Source organism: Pristis pectinata, chromosome 14 (assembly GCF_009764475.1).
Source record: "Pristis pectinata isolate sPriPec2 chromosome 14, sPriPec2.1.pri, whole genome shotgun sequence".
Classification (NCBI taxonomy): domain Eukaryota; kingdom Metazoa; phylum Chordata; class Chondrichthyes; order Rhinopristiformes; family Pristidae; genus Pristis; species Pristis pectinata.
In genome coordinates, this window is record NC_067418.1 from 31,697,289 (window position 1) to 31,714,709 (window position 17,421).

The 17,421-nt window shown below is 37.9% G+C and overlaps 1 protein-coding gene across 1 annotated transcript in view; it reads right to left on the bottom strand.

The window, feature by feature from the left end:
- pik3c2a (phosphatidylinositol-4-phosphate 3-kinase, catalytic subunit type 2 alpha) overlaps window positions 1-17,421 on the bottom strand; it is a 109,581-nt gene that overhangs the window by 21,834 nt on the left and 70,326 nt on the right. The window contains 7 exon segments of the mRNA XM_052029684.1: window positions 3,739-3,833; window positions 4,398-4,491; window positions 6,880-7,068; window positions 8,926-9,065; window positions 10,388-10,499; window positions 11,378-11,545; window positions 14,164-14,286. Of these exon segments, the coding sequence (XP_051885644.1) occupies window positions 3,739-3,833; window positions 4,398-4,491; window positions 6,880-7,068; window positions 8,926-9,065; window positions 10,388-10,499; window positions 11,378-11,545; window positions 14,164-14,286 (921 nt within the window).

Sequence of the window (17,421 nt, forward strand, 5' to 3'; positions counted from 1 at the left end):
TGGATTCCTGATGGGCTTTAATGGCTCCTCCATCCATTTTTCTTCAATACCTGTTCACTTTTAACAAATGGCTAACAACAAGAGTTAATTGGTTTCCTTTTATGCTGTTATTACTTTAATGAGGATTCCAAAAGTCAATATGTACCAGAAAGTCCAACTTCCTTTTCCTGACAAAAGTCACAGACTTCATTAGTCTGTAACAGTGGAAAGCACAGTAGATTTAGCAGTCAAAATTGTCGGGAGTTGATTAAAGGACCTACCTTCAAGAACCCAAAATAAAAACTGGAGGTATAAAATCAATATCAGCTATTGAAAAATAATGGTACTTGTTATTGGTTCTGGTTCCTTAAGTCTGACGTGTATTGGGTCTGTTACTCAACAACTGATGAAAAGATGATGATGATTAAAGGTGAGGCAAACAATCCAAGTCAATACAAATGAGTTCCAATAATTATTAAATTAATTTTATCATCAGCATAAAACAAATGTTCGCAGGTTTAGTGTTTTAAGTCTTGAATCATAGGGTCTGTACACATTGTAAATCCCGAACTAAATTTTACAGAATTACTTAGCTGGCTGCAGGGAAGAACTGATTTAACAGTATTGGTCTTCATTGTGGCTAAATTTAGCAAATCCAGCAAGCCCACAGTGAAACTGCCACTGTAAATGCAAAATCCATTTATCATGAACTGGTGCTCCAATACCGGTCATGCTCAACTTGGGAATGGGAAAGGATAAATCAACCTCTTCAATCAAATTCAATTATATCCCTTCAATAACAGACAGGGAGACAATTTTGTCCATTGCTCATGAAAACAATTTGGTCGATTACAATGATGCTCAACACATCTCCTTATGCATTTTACAGTTTTCCTGGCTTTGGGCCAATTTCTACAAGAGCTACAGTGTGTGTTTATTTCTGGTCCCTTAATTGGAATTCATCTGTAAAGGCATCTGTTCACACTTAAGTGATGAGGGATGGTGGTATGACTTCACGGTTGGAGTAATGTGTACCAATTGGAGATTAATTTCAGGAAGCTAATCAGAAGCCACTACACTCAACACCACATTTAGCTCTATAATCACAGAAGCTTGAGTGCTTCATTGATCCAAATTATTCAGAGGGTATTTATGGAGAATGAAAGCACAAACAAAACAACTTACATTCTTAATGTTCTAAAAATATTCTAAATTCCTTATTGGAATCGAAATTGATACCAAGAAAAGGAGAATATATGCAGAGGGGTGATTAAAATCTTCATCTAAAAGTTAGGCTTTAAGCATCAAGTGTATGAGTATCTGTACCTCTCAGCATGCTAATATTTACTGTATGTCTTGTTTCACATTAATCATGGTACATGTGAAAACAATGGCCAAAGATTCTTGGTAACAGTGAAGAAAATGGAAACATATGCACCAGGATTTAGTAACCCAGAGGATAGCTATGAATTAACCCCTTTAACCCTATCTATTGCAATTGGGCATTAACTCTTGGGGGGGGGGGGGGGGGGGGGGGGGGATCTGTGGCATCCAGCTACAGTGATAGCATCTAGTGCTGGGTTGCCTTTTGCATTGAGGAGTGTTCATAGGCAACAAACTAAGGAATTATAAAGCAAGAGTTAAATATTTATGACATGTTGTAGAGTGCAAAATAAATATTGGAACATACACAAGATTTAGAACCTATAACAGCCCAAACAAAATAAACCTAGTAAATTAAAACTACTTTTACTTTAAAAAAGGGTTGGATTTCTGAAACATTTTGAGGGAATGACAGTCCACAGATACAAAGTGTATTTTTAGGCTAGAGGAATTATTCTGCGATTAAAAATTCAAATATACTGCATGCAACAAAGTTTATGATTTTTGGAAGACTTTTGAAGGCACATTGGCACATGAGTAGAACTGATGACTCCTAGCTCCAAGGACCCAGGTTTGATCCGGACCTTTGGTGCCGTCTGCGTGGAGTTTACACATTCTCCGTGACCATGCAGGTTTGCTCTGGTTTCCTCCCACATTCCAAGGATGTGTGGGTTGGTAAGTTAATTGGCTACTATAGAGTGCCCTTAGTGTGTAGGTGAGTGGTAGAAGCTGGGGAGTTGAGGGGGACGTGGAAAAATAACAGGTTATTTTTCACCACACCACCTGGTACTATTTTTTTTGAAATAAACCAATTTACTTTGCATCTAAATGAACCATTACCAACACCTTCCTTTGATTCCCAAGGAGGCTGTTATGTGGAGTGATGGTGAAATTTGTTTCTTGAGATCAGATGGGAATCGTTTTGGTGAATGTGCAAGTGGTAAAAGTTAGAATTTTTGATGGGCTACAGAGCTTGAGTTAGGGAGGAATGAAGAAGTAAAGGTATGTGAAGGAAAATGTTAAATTTGATACAACGATGGACCAAGAGCCAATGTAGTTCAGTGAGCACAAGGATAAAAATGAGCAGAACTCAGTGAGTATAAGAATACAGGAAGACTTGGGATGAACTCAAATTCATGGCAAGTGGAAGACAAAGAGATGGCAGAAAGCATTGGAATATGCAAGTCTGGGCCTAACAAAATCTTGTTTCCAACTGCATTACTGAATGAGACAGATGAGTGATGGCAGCGTTGAAGGTAAGCAATTTTAGTGACAGATTGTTGTGAGGAAGCTCAGGTCAAATAAGGTGCTCCAAAAAGTCTGATTAATTCTTTATGCCAGTTACAGGTACCATTTGCAATTGCTGACAAAGGAACAGTGCGTTGTGAGCATAAGAAATTAGCTTGGATTTTTTTGACGCTTCAGAGGAAATTATTCAAGATTGGGCCAGGAGGCTGACCATAGAATTAGTGGAAGGGGTGAGAAATGGGTAGTCCCACACAAAGGTGGCTGATTGGTTGAGGTAAATTGAACTGTGTCCCTGGGCCATCATTGAAAAACAGCATGCAAATGAGGAAGGAAAGGCCAAGAATATCGTTCAATGTATTCCAACCAACCAATCACTTCTACATGACTAGCCTCCCTCTCTCTCGGGGAAGGCCAAGGATAGAACTGTAGGGAATTTAAGTGTCTGCACTAGGCTGTGCTACGCAGGTAGCAACAAAGAAAAGTGGCTGGTTTGACTGTTTAAAAGGCAACAGAGGCTGTAAAGGATGGTGAACTGTGCGAGGGCTTTTACATTTGGTAAATGGGGTAAGTCCTGTTCTTAAATATGAAATTGAAGGATTCATACTTATACAAGGAGAGTACTTGACCTAGTTCAATATCAACACTAACAAAGCTGGGGGAATGAAGGCATCCAGCTTACAGTTATATCACACAATGAAAATGATAAGCATTTGCCAAGGAAAAAAGCAAAATCAATATCAGATTTTATTACTATGCATCTGGATGCCAATGTAGGGTGACATGTGTTTTTCATTGTTGGCTTTGATATCCTCTTTTATTCTTGCTGCATTGCAAATCATTCCTGCATTAGTGAATGTTATCTAATAATGGTGTCAGTAATTAATTGCCTTACAGAGAAGCTACAGTCCCTTCAAATAAAAATGTACATCCAATTATCGCTCATCATAATGGATTGAATTGAATACCATTATACAACTTTTCTATTTGTTTAGGTACAGTGGAAAGAAAATCTTTGGTGGAAAATGAATAAAATAACCCATTACCAGAGCTCTGAAGTACGCTTCTTCCAAGCAAGTTAGCCAAGAAATAATATTTATTATGCGCAAAGTTTGAAAGTTATCTTCTTACCAGTATAAGTGGTGTGCTACACAAACATTCCCCAGAGCTCGAGATAAAAGGAATTTCACTAAGGCATTATCCAGGTAACACTCATGCTTCACAGCCTATAAATAAAACAAACAGCAACAATGTAAATCACACTACCTTCAGCAAACACAAAGTCCTAACCCTTCAAATAACACAAGTGCCTTTGAGAATGGCAGGAAGACATACATTTTAAAATATATGTTCTGTAAGTGATGAGTATTTTTCAGGGATTGTTTTGCCCTATACTGTGTTAAGTTAGAAATATACACACAAGAAATATTTTTGACTCAAAAGCAAAATAGTTCGGATGCTAGAAGTCTGAAATAAAAATGGCAAATGATGGAAATACTCAATAGGTCAGGCATCATCTGCAGACTAACGTTAATGCTTCTGGTCAATAACTTTTTAATCAAAATAATATTAAAAAATATATATTTTAAATAAGGAAGGGGATTTAGTTAGGGGATCACAACTTTATAACTGCTGAGAATGTTTCAATTTAGATAAATTCCCCATCTGATTCCATCTCCCCAGAAGTTGTATAAAAATTTGCCTGCAGCTAACAGGATTTGCATCAGAAAATAATTCTGAAATATGTAACAGTACAAGTGTTTCAGATTACAAGTAAGCAAATAACATACCTCCACAAATTGAGGCAGATAATCAACCAGTTCATCGTCAGTCATTTGTTCAATCCAATTCACTGCTGTACTTCTCACTTCTTTATCTGCAAACCTATAAAGAATACTCATGACCAAATGCTCCAAGCATGCCATTTTAAACTTTAGTAGAGGCTTTACTTCATCTATTCAATGGAAATGTGAGGGAAACGAAATGGCATTGGTGCAGAGTTAGTGTAAATGGGTGCTTGATGATTGGCACAGACTTGATAGCCTGAGTGGCCTGTTTCCATGCTGTATGACTCTATGAATTTAAAATTAAATTCTTCAAACATCCAGATTCAGCAAAACATAGATACAATATATAATCTTAGTTGTTCACAGCTTGATGTAAGTTTAGCAGGTCCCCAGAGATATGAAGCACAAGTAGATCCTTACATTACTCTAGTTTTGTTATTGCTGGAACTGGCAAATTGAAATGTTTAATTAAAATTTACATCATTGTTAGGAGAACTATGGAGCATGCACATTTTGCTTTTCGTGCCAGTTTGTTACGAGTTACAGTTGGTCATGTCAAGGCAAAGTCAGGCAAGAGGCAGAATGGGCCAGTGGCTGGAAAAGTGGACAGCGAAAAGGGAGGAATTAAAATCCTGGGTAAATCAAAATGCAGACATTTTGGGAATAGGAAATAGAGGTCAGATAATTTCAGACAGAATATCTTAGTCAAGAGGGAAAATGACAGTGGATTTCTTCAAATAGATCAGTAAATATCAAAGATGCAGTTCCTTGCTCACAGGTGGACTGTGTAAAAGCCAGAGACTGCCCTCACCAAATGCTCACAGTTTATAGACTTCCAACAATGAGTTGCAAATAGCATTCCTGAATATTAGCTGTGGTTTGAATTTAATAGAAGGTGTGGATAACAATTGCAGCACATCTCTTGCTGCCCAGCTGAGAACAGTGAACTCAAAAGATTGCGCCTAAAACTTGCTGCATAACCATGGAAGGAAAAAGGATCATTTTGGTATCAGGAATATTAAACTGATAATTCAAAATACACAGCCAAGGGAATCAACCGAGAAAGGGAGTAGTTGAATATGTCACAGCTCTATTAAGAACTGAATTGAGACATTCCAAGATGCCAAAAGAACACAGAATCTCAGTCTTAAAATGTGTACAAATTCATTTTGTTCATTTTCAGCTTTAGTCAATGAGATCCTGAATCCGACACAACTCCTTTGAGAAACATGCAATCTGAGTGTACTTCTTACTGTTAATTCTGTTATTTTAAATTCACTATAATGTTAGTTCAGGAAACAAATTGCATGTCATCTTAGGGTGGAATACACTCAATTTTTATTTCATCATCCCATTTGATTCCAAGGAAAATTTAAAAAGTTAAAAAAAAAATTGAGCATTTAAAAAAAACCTTTTCAATGTTTTTCTTCCCCTCACAATCTCACACATAATATGGGAATTGTCACACAAGTTGTGATTGAGCAGTCTGGGCTTACTTTCTCTCGTGTTACGAAGAATAAGAGCTGATCTCATTAAAATGGTAAATTTTCTGAAGGGCCTACCAGGGTAAATACTGGGACAAGATTGCCTCTGGCTGGCAAGTCAAGAACCAGTGGCCACAGACCAAGTTTCATTTGGCTTGTTAGGGCTGAAGTGAGGAGAGATTTCTTAACTGAATGGGTTATTTAGAATTCTCTTCCTCAGAAGACTGTGGATGCTAAGAAGAAAGTCAAGACACAGATGATGTATTTTTGGTCCAAGGAAACCAAAGAAATCTGAGATAGTGTGGGAAGGTGGAGTTGAGATAAAGGATTAGCCACTTCTTGATTGAATGGCAAAGTGACTCTATTCTTCATCCTATTTCCTATACTTATATATGGGTGTTACTGGCAAGGCCAGCATTTAAAGGGCACCCCTAATCTCCATGGTGCACCATGGTTTTAAATGAGCTGTGAAACACTGGTAGAGGTCTGGAGCGTATTTCATCCCTCAGAATATATTAGTTTACCAGATGCAATCTGCTAATTTCATAATGACCAGTAAAGTAAGAAGTAATTAAACACAAAAATATCTGGAATAATAAACTGAACTTGTATTCCACATCTGCCATGGTAGAAGCCGATACTTCTCTCTCTGGATCTTTTGCCTCCAAGCACAATGATATCGTGCCTCTGCATTTTGAGCTAACAGTTCAATAGGGATTATCGAGTATCAAGGTCACTTTGTACAGACTCATCCCAATGAAGTAGTGATCACTGGGATTGGGCAGGGGTATTTCACAACTGACTTGTCATGTTCAACAACTTCAACCTGGATCAGAGAACAGACCTCCAGAAGAGTACTTTAGTTTCAGAATTCTGATTGGAGAGTTACCAAAAGCAGGATCTCTGGCCAATACCCACCAACAGCAGGTCAGAGAAATAAAACTAAGTAACACCATCATGCTATTTAAAGAAATAATTCAGACATTAGTCAGAAATCTTACTTGGAATCCAGTAGCTCCAGAGCAGAGATGGGAGGGAGTGGTGTCCATTGATGGAGAAGAGAGTAGATCTCTGGTAGAGCATCCCAGTCCCAACTTGGTGCACTAGCAAGAATCTTGGGAAGGCTGTTAACATGGGAAAAGCAGTACTGCCTCTTATCCCACAAAAGTTCTTTCTCTGTCTTGGACAGTCTGCAGATAAGTAAAAGTGCTTGTTAAAACAATCATTTTCATTATGCTTACTATAGAGGATGTACAACTTTCTCCATAAAATGATAACCACTATATCCCCAAAAGGAGTAAGCATGTTGCATTACATTCTTAGGTCACTAGCCATTCCTCTGGTATCTATCCTAGAGGGACATAATTCACACGAGTTGATTGGATGAGAGCAGCTTCAACAACACTCAAGATGTTTGACACCACACAGGACACTACAGCTCACTTGATAGGCACCCCGCCCACTCACTCCATAATCAAGCCACAGTAGCAGCAGTCTGTACCATCTTGAGGATGCACTGCTGCAATCCACTTTAGACACCACCTTCCAAACCCATGACCTTTACCAGCTTGTAGGACGAGGGCAGCAAAAGCATGGAAATGCCAGCACCTGGAAGTTACCTTCCAAGTCACACAGCATCCTGACTTGGAAATATATCACTGTTGCTGGGTCAAAATCCTGGAACTCTCTCTAACAGCACTATGGGTATACCCCCACCTCAAGAACTGCACTGATTCACGGTGGCAGCTTCTTACAGGCAATTAGGGATGGGCAATTAAATGGCTGGAGAAGCCCACATCCCTTGAATGAATTTTTTAAAACTTGGCCACTATTAGGAGGCTATTGCATCACGCAAACCCACAATGTCAACTATCCCTCTGCTGGAGGAACTCAGAGGGTCAGGCAGCATCTGTGAAGGCAGTTTGTTTTTGCACAATGAGGCTCAGTTGTGATATCGCTCCATGGCTGAGTACATGCATAGACATTTTATCTGGGCTCATGCATTAAGGAATTACTACTTAAGATGATTACTGGGGCTGCCGGCTCCTGTAGGCATGGTACCAGTCTGCTGGCACCACAGAAATTGAAGGTATTATTTGGACCTATATTGTAAATACCTAATGTGCACTTAAATTGAACTGTAATTTTTTCAGTCATATTATGTTTGTACCTAAGCAAGTCACTGAAAGACAGAGTATTAGAATCGATGCATTAGAGAACAGAAATCCAAACCAAAGTCAACAGCTAAGAATGCAGAAATCTCTGTAGACTTTAAGCAAGTTTAAATAGCAACTGAATTTCTGAAGTATTTCTTCATATTATGATCTGATACGGTGACAGTAAAGAATAGAAACAACCTTCTAGATGTGGCACTACAGTTACTAGAAAAGTCAACAATTGATGGCAATACCGCTACAGAGGAAGGAAAGAAAGAAATAGATACATAGTAGCTCTGCTATAAGCATCTGGCCTTGGATATGGAAAAATATGCACTGATGTGATCCTGGTTCCACCCACATTTCCGTCCTGCAAAGGAGCTAGTTTTTGTTGCACAAACAATTCAATTCAGATTAACCAACTCAGCAGACTGGGAATTGAACTTGGGATACTCTGGTCTGTTTGGTTAAATGATATGTTGTTTTCACCAACAAATGTCTGGAGAGCAAAACACATACCAGTGTTGATGCAATACTGGCTCAATCAGCCATTCTGTCTTTCAGATGCAGCATTAATTTTTTGGGGTCCAAGGCTAAAATTATATATTGCCTTTGTCATTATGAAATCAGCCAAGTAAATCTATGAAAGAATTCATTTTCAAAACTTGGCACCATTTCAACTCTTTTTAATCAACTAATTCACTGCAGCTTAAAAGACATACTGGATGAACATCATTTATTTTGTATCATTTCATTTATTTAAAAGCTATGATTGCATATCCAAATTAATATGAACTTTAAAGGCTGAATTATACACACATTGCATTGAATACGGCCTTGCACGCATAACAAAATCAAATATAAAACAAACTGTCCACAGGAAGAACCTACTCAAGAGTCAAGTCTTTAGCAAACACGTCAAGCAGCTGTTTCTGGAAACCTTGATCAAGTGTTTCAAACCCAAGCTCAATCATTCGGCTGGACTCTGGAGGATAGTAGAGAATATCAAACACGAATGATGGAAAATCCACCTAAATTGAAAAAGGTAAAGGTTAGAGTCTGCTGCCTTGTGGCATCTGTTGTACACAAAGAAAGAGAATATGAAACACAATGGTACAGAAAATAAATTAGATCTATTATTACAATATAAAATATTTTTTTGTTTCAATGATAAAAGCAGAAGACTCAACATCAGCAAGACCAAGGAATTGATTGTGGACTCCAGAAAGGGAAAGTCAGGAGAACACACAGCAGTCCTCATTGAGGGGTCAGCGGTGGAAAGGGTGAGCAGCTTCAAGTTCCTGGGCGTCAACATTTCAGAGGATCTATCCTGGGCCCAACAAATTGATGCAATCACGAAGGCGGCACTCCAGCGACTCTAGTTCATTAGGAGTTTGAGGAGATGTCACCAAAGACTCTTGCAAATTTCTATAAATGTACGTGGAGAGCATTCTGACTGGTTGCATCACCGCCTGGTATGGAGGCTCCAATGGGCAGGATTGCAAAGAGGACGCAGCGGGTTGTAGACTCAGCCAAACTCCATCATAGGTACAACCTTCCCCATCATCGAGGACATCTTCAAGAGGTGGTACCTCAAGGTAGCAGCATCCATCATAAAGGACCCTCATCATCTGGGACATGCTCTCTTCTCATTACTACCATCAAGGAGGTGGTACAGGAGCCTAAAGACCCACACTCAACAGTTTAGGAAAAGTTTCTTTCCCTCTGCCATCAGATTTCTGAATGGTCCATAAACACTACCTCATTATTCCTCTTTTGCACCATTTTATTTATTTATTTTTTGGTAACTTATCGTAACCTTTATGTCTTGCACTGTATTGCTGCCACAAAACAACACATTTCACAACATATGTCAGTGATAATAAACTTGATTCTGATTATTTAACGGACTTCAAGGTGTCAACAGTTGTTTGCAAGGAAATATAGATGCTTGTTTCAGCTTAAATACTGGCAAAAAAGTACATAAACTGTTCTGAGAGAAAACAGTGTCAGCCAACTTGGCATTAACTAAAACATGGTTATAGTGATGGGAAATCATTGGAGCTCATTGGTGTCCAGTTCAATTTTAAAGTCAGCATTGTTTAATTTTGGCTGAAATATGCCCTTGGTTTTGGTCATTCATTAGCAAAGTTTGCTTAGTTAAATTAACACAGTTTAATTTCTCTCTTAAAAAAAAGTTTGTTCCCTTTGGTAACAAAATGTCACCTCTAGTTACTAGCTACAATTTCAATTTACAAGTCAAACAAGGTTTTCATGGAAAAGTACAGAGTTGAAAATATCACTAAAGGACAATTTTAAAGATTAAATTTCTTCCAGGATGAGCAAAACTCACCTGTAACACAACTCTTTCCATTGAGCTCCCCTTTTTATTGACGGTCCCACCACCTGTATTTCCAAAGTCTGATGTCCAGAGACCAAGTAGCTTTCTTCCACTTGTCAACACACTATCAAATAAAACAGACACATTAAAGACACAGGAGGAAACTTGTTTGTGTCAAAATATAATGGGCAAATTGTGTTTGATCTAACTTGTGCCTTGCAGATGCCTGGACATTTTGTGGTTACATGACTCCCAAGGTTTTGAAGGAGTTCCTGCTGCAGTCCTGCAAAGTGGAGCAGTCTACAAGTAGCGAGAAGACCTCGGGCCCAATGGCCACATTTCCGTACTCCTAATTCTACCTCTCTCGGTTATTCCATTATTGTCATTTTAACATTTCTTTTTACACTACTTCAGATTGCACTACAATGTTTGCACCATTGTGCTGTGTTGTGCTCATCATTGTATTTATTATTACCATGTATAGGAATTTCTTTGCACCCTGATGTTTTTGACAATGAACTAATCTGATCTGATCGCTCATCTGGCCAGAAGGCCTTTCCTATTGTTTCTGTATATTTCCAATAATCAAGGACATTCAGAAATAGTTGAAATATATTTAAATAAGTGAATAAAATACAAAATATTCAAAATAAATGTTTATACAAACACTTATTTAAAGTAAATTAAAGGAAAATAAAACAAATGATTTGGCTTCTCCTTCCTTTTAAATGGAGGAGGATAATGCTGGGCATAAACTGGAACAGCTAGGTATGAAGTGAATCTGTCCTCTTGTCTCAGTATCATCAGGAATTCCACTGGATTCAGCATGCTGCCCAGCTGTGGAAGTCCAGAATGTACAGACATGTGAATGGCAACAAGCTAGTCGTTCCTTATGGATCCCCCATCTGAAAATCAGTACAATCTAAGAAAATATAGGAGCAATGGGATAACCGTCTAATTTGTCACATTGTGTTGAGGCAATGAAAAGAAAAAGATTATTACCGATTAAAGTCAAAGAGAGGCATAGAGACTCGACCAAGGTACTCTGGTCCCTTCCTTTGTTTGTTTGAATCCGGTGATCCAGCTGCTGAGGGATTCGGAACTCCATACAAACTAAGACTTAGCATTGATTCAAGGGCCAACTGTGAAATCTGAACAGGGAAGCTGATTCTGGAAGGCAAAGTCAATAAATGGCTGGTAAGACACTATAAAACTTGCAGCAATGCTTCTTCGAACCTGTTAGGTTGGCCAGGTTGGAAACTCAACAAACTTCCAAAGATAATCATAACGTTTTCATATTAACCCTGTGGACCAATATAAACTGAGAAGCTTCTTATTAAAAAAACATCAATCATAACCCTTATATAGAATGGAACAGAAAAAGACATCCTCAACGAAAATGAGGCATTACCAGTTTCATTGGGAGACTTAAGCTGCAGCTTTATGACCAATTTATCACTGGTGACCTAGTTTCAGAATCATTAACATTAAAGTTGCTCCTACTGAAGTGCAGTGAAAACCACAAATTCCTTCTATTCAATAGTTTTGCATTCCTTGGATTACTTACGAGGTGCAGTCTAAATTTAGCTTTGTGTGAAAATGCTTTTTTTCAAAAAAAAGTATCTGCTAAATCTTTTTTAAAAGATACTTTCACCTCTTCATTATAGACAGAATTAGCAAATTTGCCTTTCTTTCCAACATTAAAATTAATATTCATAGAATGCAATTCTACATTTGTTCATGTGCTTGGTGGTAAGTCCTTCATTATTATACTCACTGAAAGCTGCACTTCCCTGCAAGTTGACCCAATCTGCAAGGATAGCAAGCCCACAATATGATTAATCAATCAAAGGAAACAGCTGAACTATTCCTGGTTGAAGATGTGGGTGAAAACTCGCCCAACAGGCAATACCGATAGATTAAGAGGAAAGCTGCAAATAATTGTTTGCAGCTCTGTTTGACCTTTCATTTGCTCAATATCTGGGCACGTCAATACAAAAAAAGTGAAAGCCATGGAAAGAAGGTCAAAAGCTCACAAAGCATTTGAAAGATTATCCTCTTAACTTGCTCTTCAGGGACCATTTTGCATCGATCCCATTGACCATTTTGAATTGCAGCCAATTTAAGTGAACTCATTCCTATACCACTGAGAATCCGTCTTAACTCACTTTATTTTTCCTCAATGTCATTATTTCCATTAAGGTGTTCCTCTCCGTCCATTCCCATTCCTGCCCTTCCTTTCATCATTTAGAGGTGGACATCATTAATCAAATTACACAGTGATTTGATAAAACCATTGTACAAGTCTATGTAAACATGCTAATCTTAAAGATATGCAAACCTCATATTAGGAGGGAAAACTACAAATAATAAATTAATTTCATTTCAGAAAGATTTGAACTTCAAGAGTTATATAATAGGTGGAGCCAATGTCTAAGTGGTTAATAAATAAAGAATCCCATTTTTGGAATAAAGGCTGTTACAGTTAGAAACACCCAACTTATGGGTTCCCGTATATACAAGTGAGCTTTCATAATATTAAATTCAAAAGTCTGATGTACATATAAATGTCCTTTCAATGAAGGGCACAACTAATTTCCTCAGTCTTATGTGCTTTTGATGCCATTCATTACAATACTGTGGAGATACAGTTACCACATCAAGTGATTTTTGTGTATTTTCCAACACAAGGACAAAAATCAACTTACAGATGTCTGTAAAAACAGAACCTGTCCATTACCCGGGGATGGCTTGTACTTAAATGCAGATGGCAAGATGAAATTTAAAATAGAAAGGAAAGGAAAAAAACCTTTATAGTATTGATATTCACTCTAGCCTACAACCATACATTGTTAGATGAAAGGGAAACTAAAATCACTGCTCATGGCATTTCGATCTTCATAAACAAGGTTCAGGAGTTATCAAGAACCTGGAACTTGCCTTTGGATTCCAAGTCAACTCTTTTACGTACGAGCCATCAGTGGAACCTAACTGGGCTAATTTTCTCTTCCACCTTCCTCCAGCACACTTCCCCCTCCTCCATATCTGTGCCCCGAATTCCTCCTCCTACACCTTCCTACTTTTCCTGGTGGTAGTAAGCACAGCACCAGTATGATTCTGTGCATATCAGCTCAGGTCTTGCACCTTATCCAGTCAGTCAGTCATTCTTCATGCTTAAACTTGTGCTGTCAATAAGATGACCACTGAACACACATAACAGTCAAGCACAATCCAGTCTTCACCTAAAATGATCAAGTATGAATTACAGAATTGAACAGCACCATTATAAACAGCTCTTTATAAAAGTGGTCACCTATAGCAGCCAAACTCACTCAATATAATTCAGCATATAGCAAATGAACCTGTAATGTGCCATTCTTTAAGTGGTTTGGCACAACAGCCAACTTTTTAATTGACTGGACCATCAGGAGATCCAAGTCTGACAGCAAATGGAAAAAATGTGAAAGTTGCCTACACTTCAAAGGGTATTGCAAAACTCACTCAATTGATATGCATTTCTGCAGCAGCAGCGAGTCAAGGTTAATTGTTAAAAACAGAAAATGCAGTAAATGCTTCACAAATCAACCAGCACCTATGGTGAGAGAAAACAGTTAACACTTCAGGTCAATGACTTTGATGTTCTAATGTAGATTGGTGCTCTGAAACATTATATTTGTTTCTCTTTCCAGAAATGCTGCTGACCAGAGTATTTCAAGAAATTTGTTATTTCAGATTCCCACCATTCCAAGGACTCCATTTAGTGCATGTAAAACAGAAAATATACTCACAGCTCATCCCATTTGATGTGGTAGAAAAAACTGCGATATGTCCCAACCTTCTTGGATTGCACTGGTTTAAGTAGATCCTTCCCATTGTGTGTCAATGAACATATCAAGAAGTATTTCTCAAAACTGAGGAGAAAATATGCACCGAATATCAGCAGAATTACATTTAACAAGTATATTCTTGATTACAGCTTGGGAAATAAAATAACATTCAATAGGATTATATATCAAATTTAAACTTGAAGTGCATGCAAGACTCATTTACCAATTTCAGTATAATGTAACTAGGAGATCAGTAAATATAATTGGAAAAAACATTTTACTATGATTTACGAATGAGAAGTGATTATTGGATAGTGTGTATGTTTTTTCTTTTAATTTCTATCATTTCAATTTCTGTTCCTCACCCATTCCTTCACTAATGCATTGGGATACAATTACACAGACTGGGCTAAGGCAAATAAATCACCCTTAAATCTCTAGTAAGCGCCCAAACTCAGTATAATGGATATACTTGAAGGTGTGTGAAAGAAATAACTGCCCTGCTCTACATCCCTTCCACAAGTGCATCGTTCCCAGCCTTGGTCATTGAGTTTTGGTTAACCAGTTTATGACTGGAATATACTTACATCCACATATTCCTCCCCAAAGTACTTTCCCATACACACCAATTTAAAAATGGAAGACCACTTATGTGTAACTTGGAAGTAGTACACAGAGAACTGCCCCCAATTTGAATTCATATTATGGTAAAATACTTGAGTCAACTTTTTGCCTACCAACAATTGCCCTTTCTGCATGTGGGTTGACCAATGTAAACCATGAAAACATAGCTGACCGTGCAGTTGAAAAGAGGCGAGTTTCCAACCAAAAAAAAAATCACCTACAAATGCAAAGTTACGTATTGGAGGGCTTTATGGAGTGAGAACTCCATGGTATCTTGGCAAGAGATGCATGGAACAAGATCTAAATCTTTACCTCAAAGTGATTATTCAGAAACAAGTTTGCAGTCATGCAATGTTTTAATAAGAGACTGTCAGGGCTGAACTGTTACAGGATTCATCTCACATCTTTATGCTGCAGCAACTGATTCATTCTGGTTAGTCCTACTAAAAAGTGGACAGAGTTGATCATACTGTTACGAGCACTGTTTTTATTTTTCAAAGAGAATGTTATCACATGAAAAAGTCCCACCCCCTGCACAAGTAATGCAGACATCGTTAAGACATTGACTTTTGGGCACAATAACCATGACTGACCAGTTTAGATCCATAGCTCTTAACCCCATTCCACTCACTGATTTTAGCAGAGTAGTTGTTGCCGGGAGCTCAGGTAAAGTGAAGCAGCATCGTACTTCCACACCAGCTCTGCAGATAGTGATGGTTGCAACCAGGAGGCAACTACCAATAATTTGGAACTTCAAGAAAATGGTTGTTAGACATATGACTTGCATGGACACTGCAAGGCCAAATTATCTTGTAACACTTGGATAACCGCTTCAGTTACTGTGAGGTTAGAGGACTGCATTGAGGAAATGGTACAAGGTGTTTAAATAAAAACGCAAGACAATCTGAATAGTATTCAATACTTAGGTACTACAGTTATTTGCATTCAGTACCAAGATTCAACACCTTTCAATTACCAAATATATTAGGACTCCACATTATATGGCAAACCTCAACTACAAAGAACAACAAAACTTGGCGCCCTCAGAATCTATATATTTAGGGATTCCTATTTCTAGCTTTAATGTGATAAAGTTGAACACTGGATAAAACAAAAGTTCATTGTGATTTCACATAATAGTGGATGCTATCTTTTTGAATCGCCAGCCCCATTTTGCCCTTCAGTTGTGTACTACATTTGTGAAATGGTGCTCTGAAGTGAAAGTGTTCCCAATTTCATCAGCAACATGGGGTAATTATTCACTTTGAAAACACAACCCTCTCAAACAAATGAAAAAGATCTACATTTTTTTTTGTAGAAGATTGCTGTTTCCAGAATTTACAGTTTAGATATGCAATATTATTACATGGTTTCTGTTGCATAGCAACAGAAATGAATATGACTGGAATCAAAACGGGGTCAACTCAGGATCATGGAGATCAACTACTCTGGACTGCTTTTCCTATCATTTTACATTAGTCAGAGTACTGCTGGAAAAGAGTCAATTTTAGAGGTGGAAAAATAACCAGCCATAAAAAAGCTCTCAATTGATTCAGTAAAATCTTTTAAAAATGTGTATTAATATACAAACTTTAATCAAGAGAGAACAGCAATCCATATCTATTTTGCCTTTTAGCATAATAAGGCTCACCAGTGCAATTTATATTTTTCCCCAAAATGTGGAGACCAGAAATATATGTAGGACTTGAACTGTGATCTAAGTAGTGTTATATACTCTGCTTTGGCTAATAAAGAGGTTCCCTTACGCCTTTTTATCCTCCTTGTCAACCTATCTTTAAGTACCTTCGGATATAGACTACAAGGTCTCTGTTTCTCCACACTGCTCAATATTCTCACATTTATTGTGCATTCCTTTCATTTGTCACATCTCCCCAAATACATCAGCTTTCACTTCTCTGCAATAAACTTTATATGACATTATTCTGTCCAACTGGTCAGACCTTTACATCTTTCTGCTGAAGTCTAAAGTTTTCATCTTACGTATCAACCGATCAAGCCTTCTTAATATCACATGCAAGTTTCTTTATCTTTCCCTCTATGTTTAGATTCAAATAATTTAAGATTACTGCAAAACAAGAACAAGACCCCCATGAAACCCTCACAAAAACCCCTTGCTTCCTGCTACTGAGCCAACTTTGGGCCCAATTTGCCATTCCTCCTTGGGCTTGGATCCCATGGGCTTTGACTTTATTGCTCAGCCTTCCACATGGGTTGTTGTCAAAAGCCTTGCTGAGATCAATGTTAAGTTACATCAAATTTATCTTCACTTGCTGCCCTGGTTACTTCTTCAACAAAGTTAATTGAGTCGGTCAAACAATTCTCTTTAACAGATCTATGCTGAGTGTCCTTGGTCAATCTGTGCCTTTTAAAATGAAGGTTAATGCATCCTTAGAATTAATTCCAATAGTTTGCCCATCATTTAAGTTAAACTAACTAGCTTGTAATCATTTATCCCCTCATCCCTTTTTAAGCAAGGTTAGCAACCCTCCAATCCTCTAACACCACTCCAACACTCAGAGAGGACTGAAAAATAATGATCAGAGTTCTGCAGTTTTCTTTCTTGCTTCTTTTAAC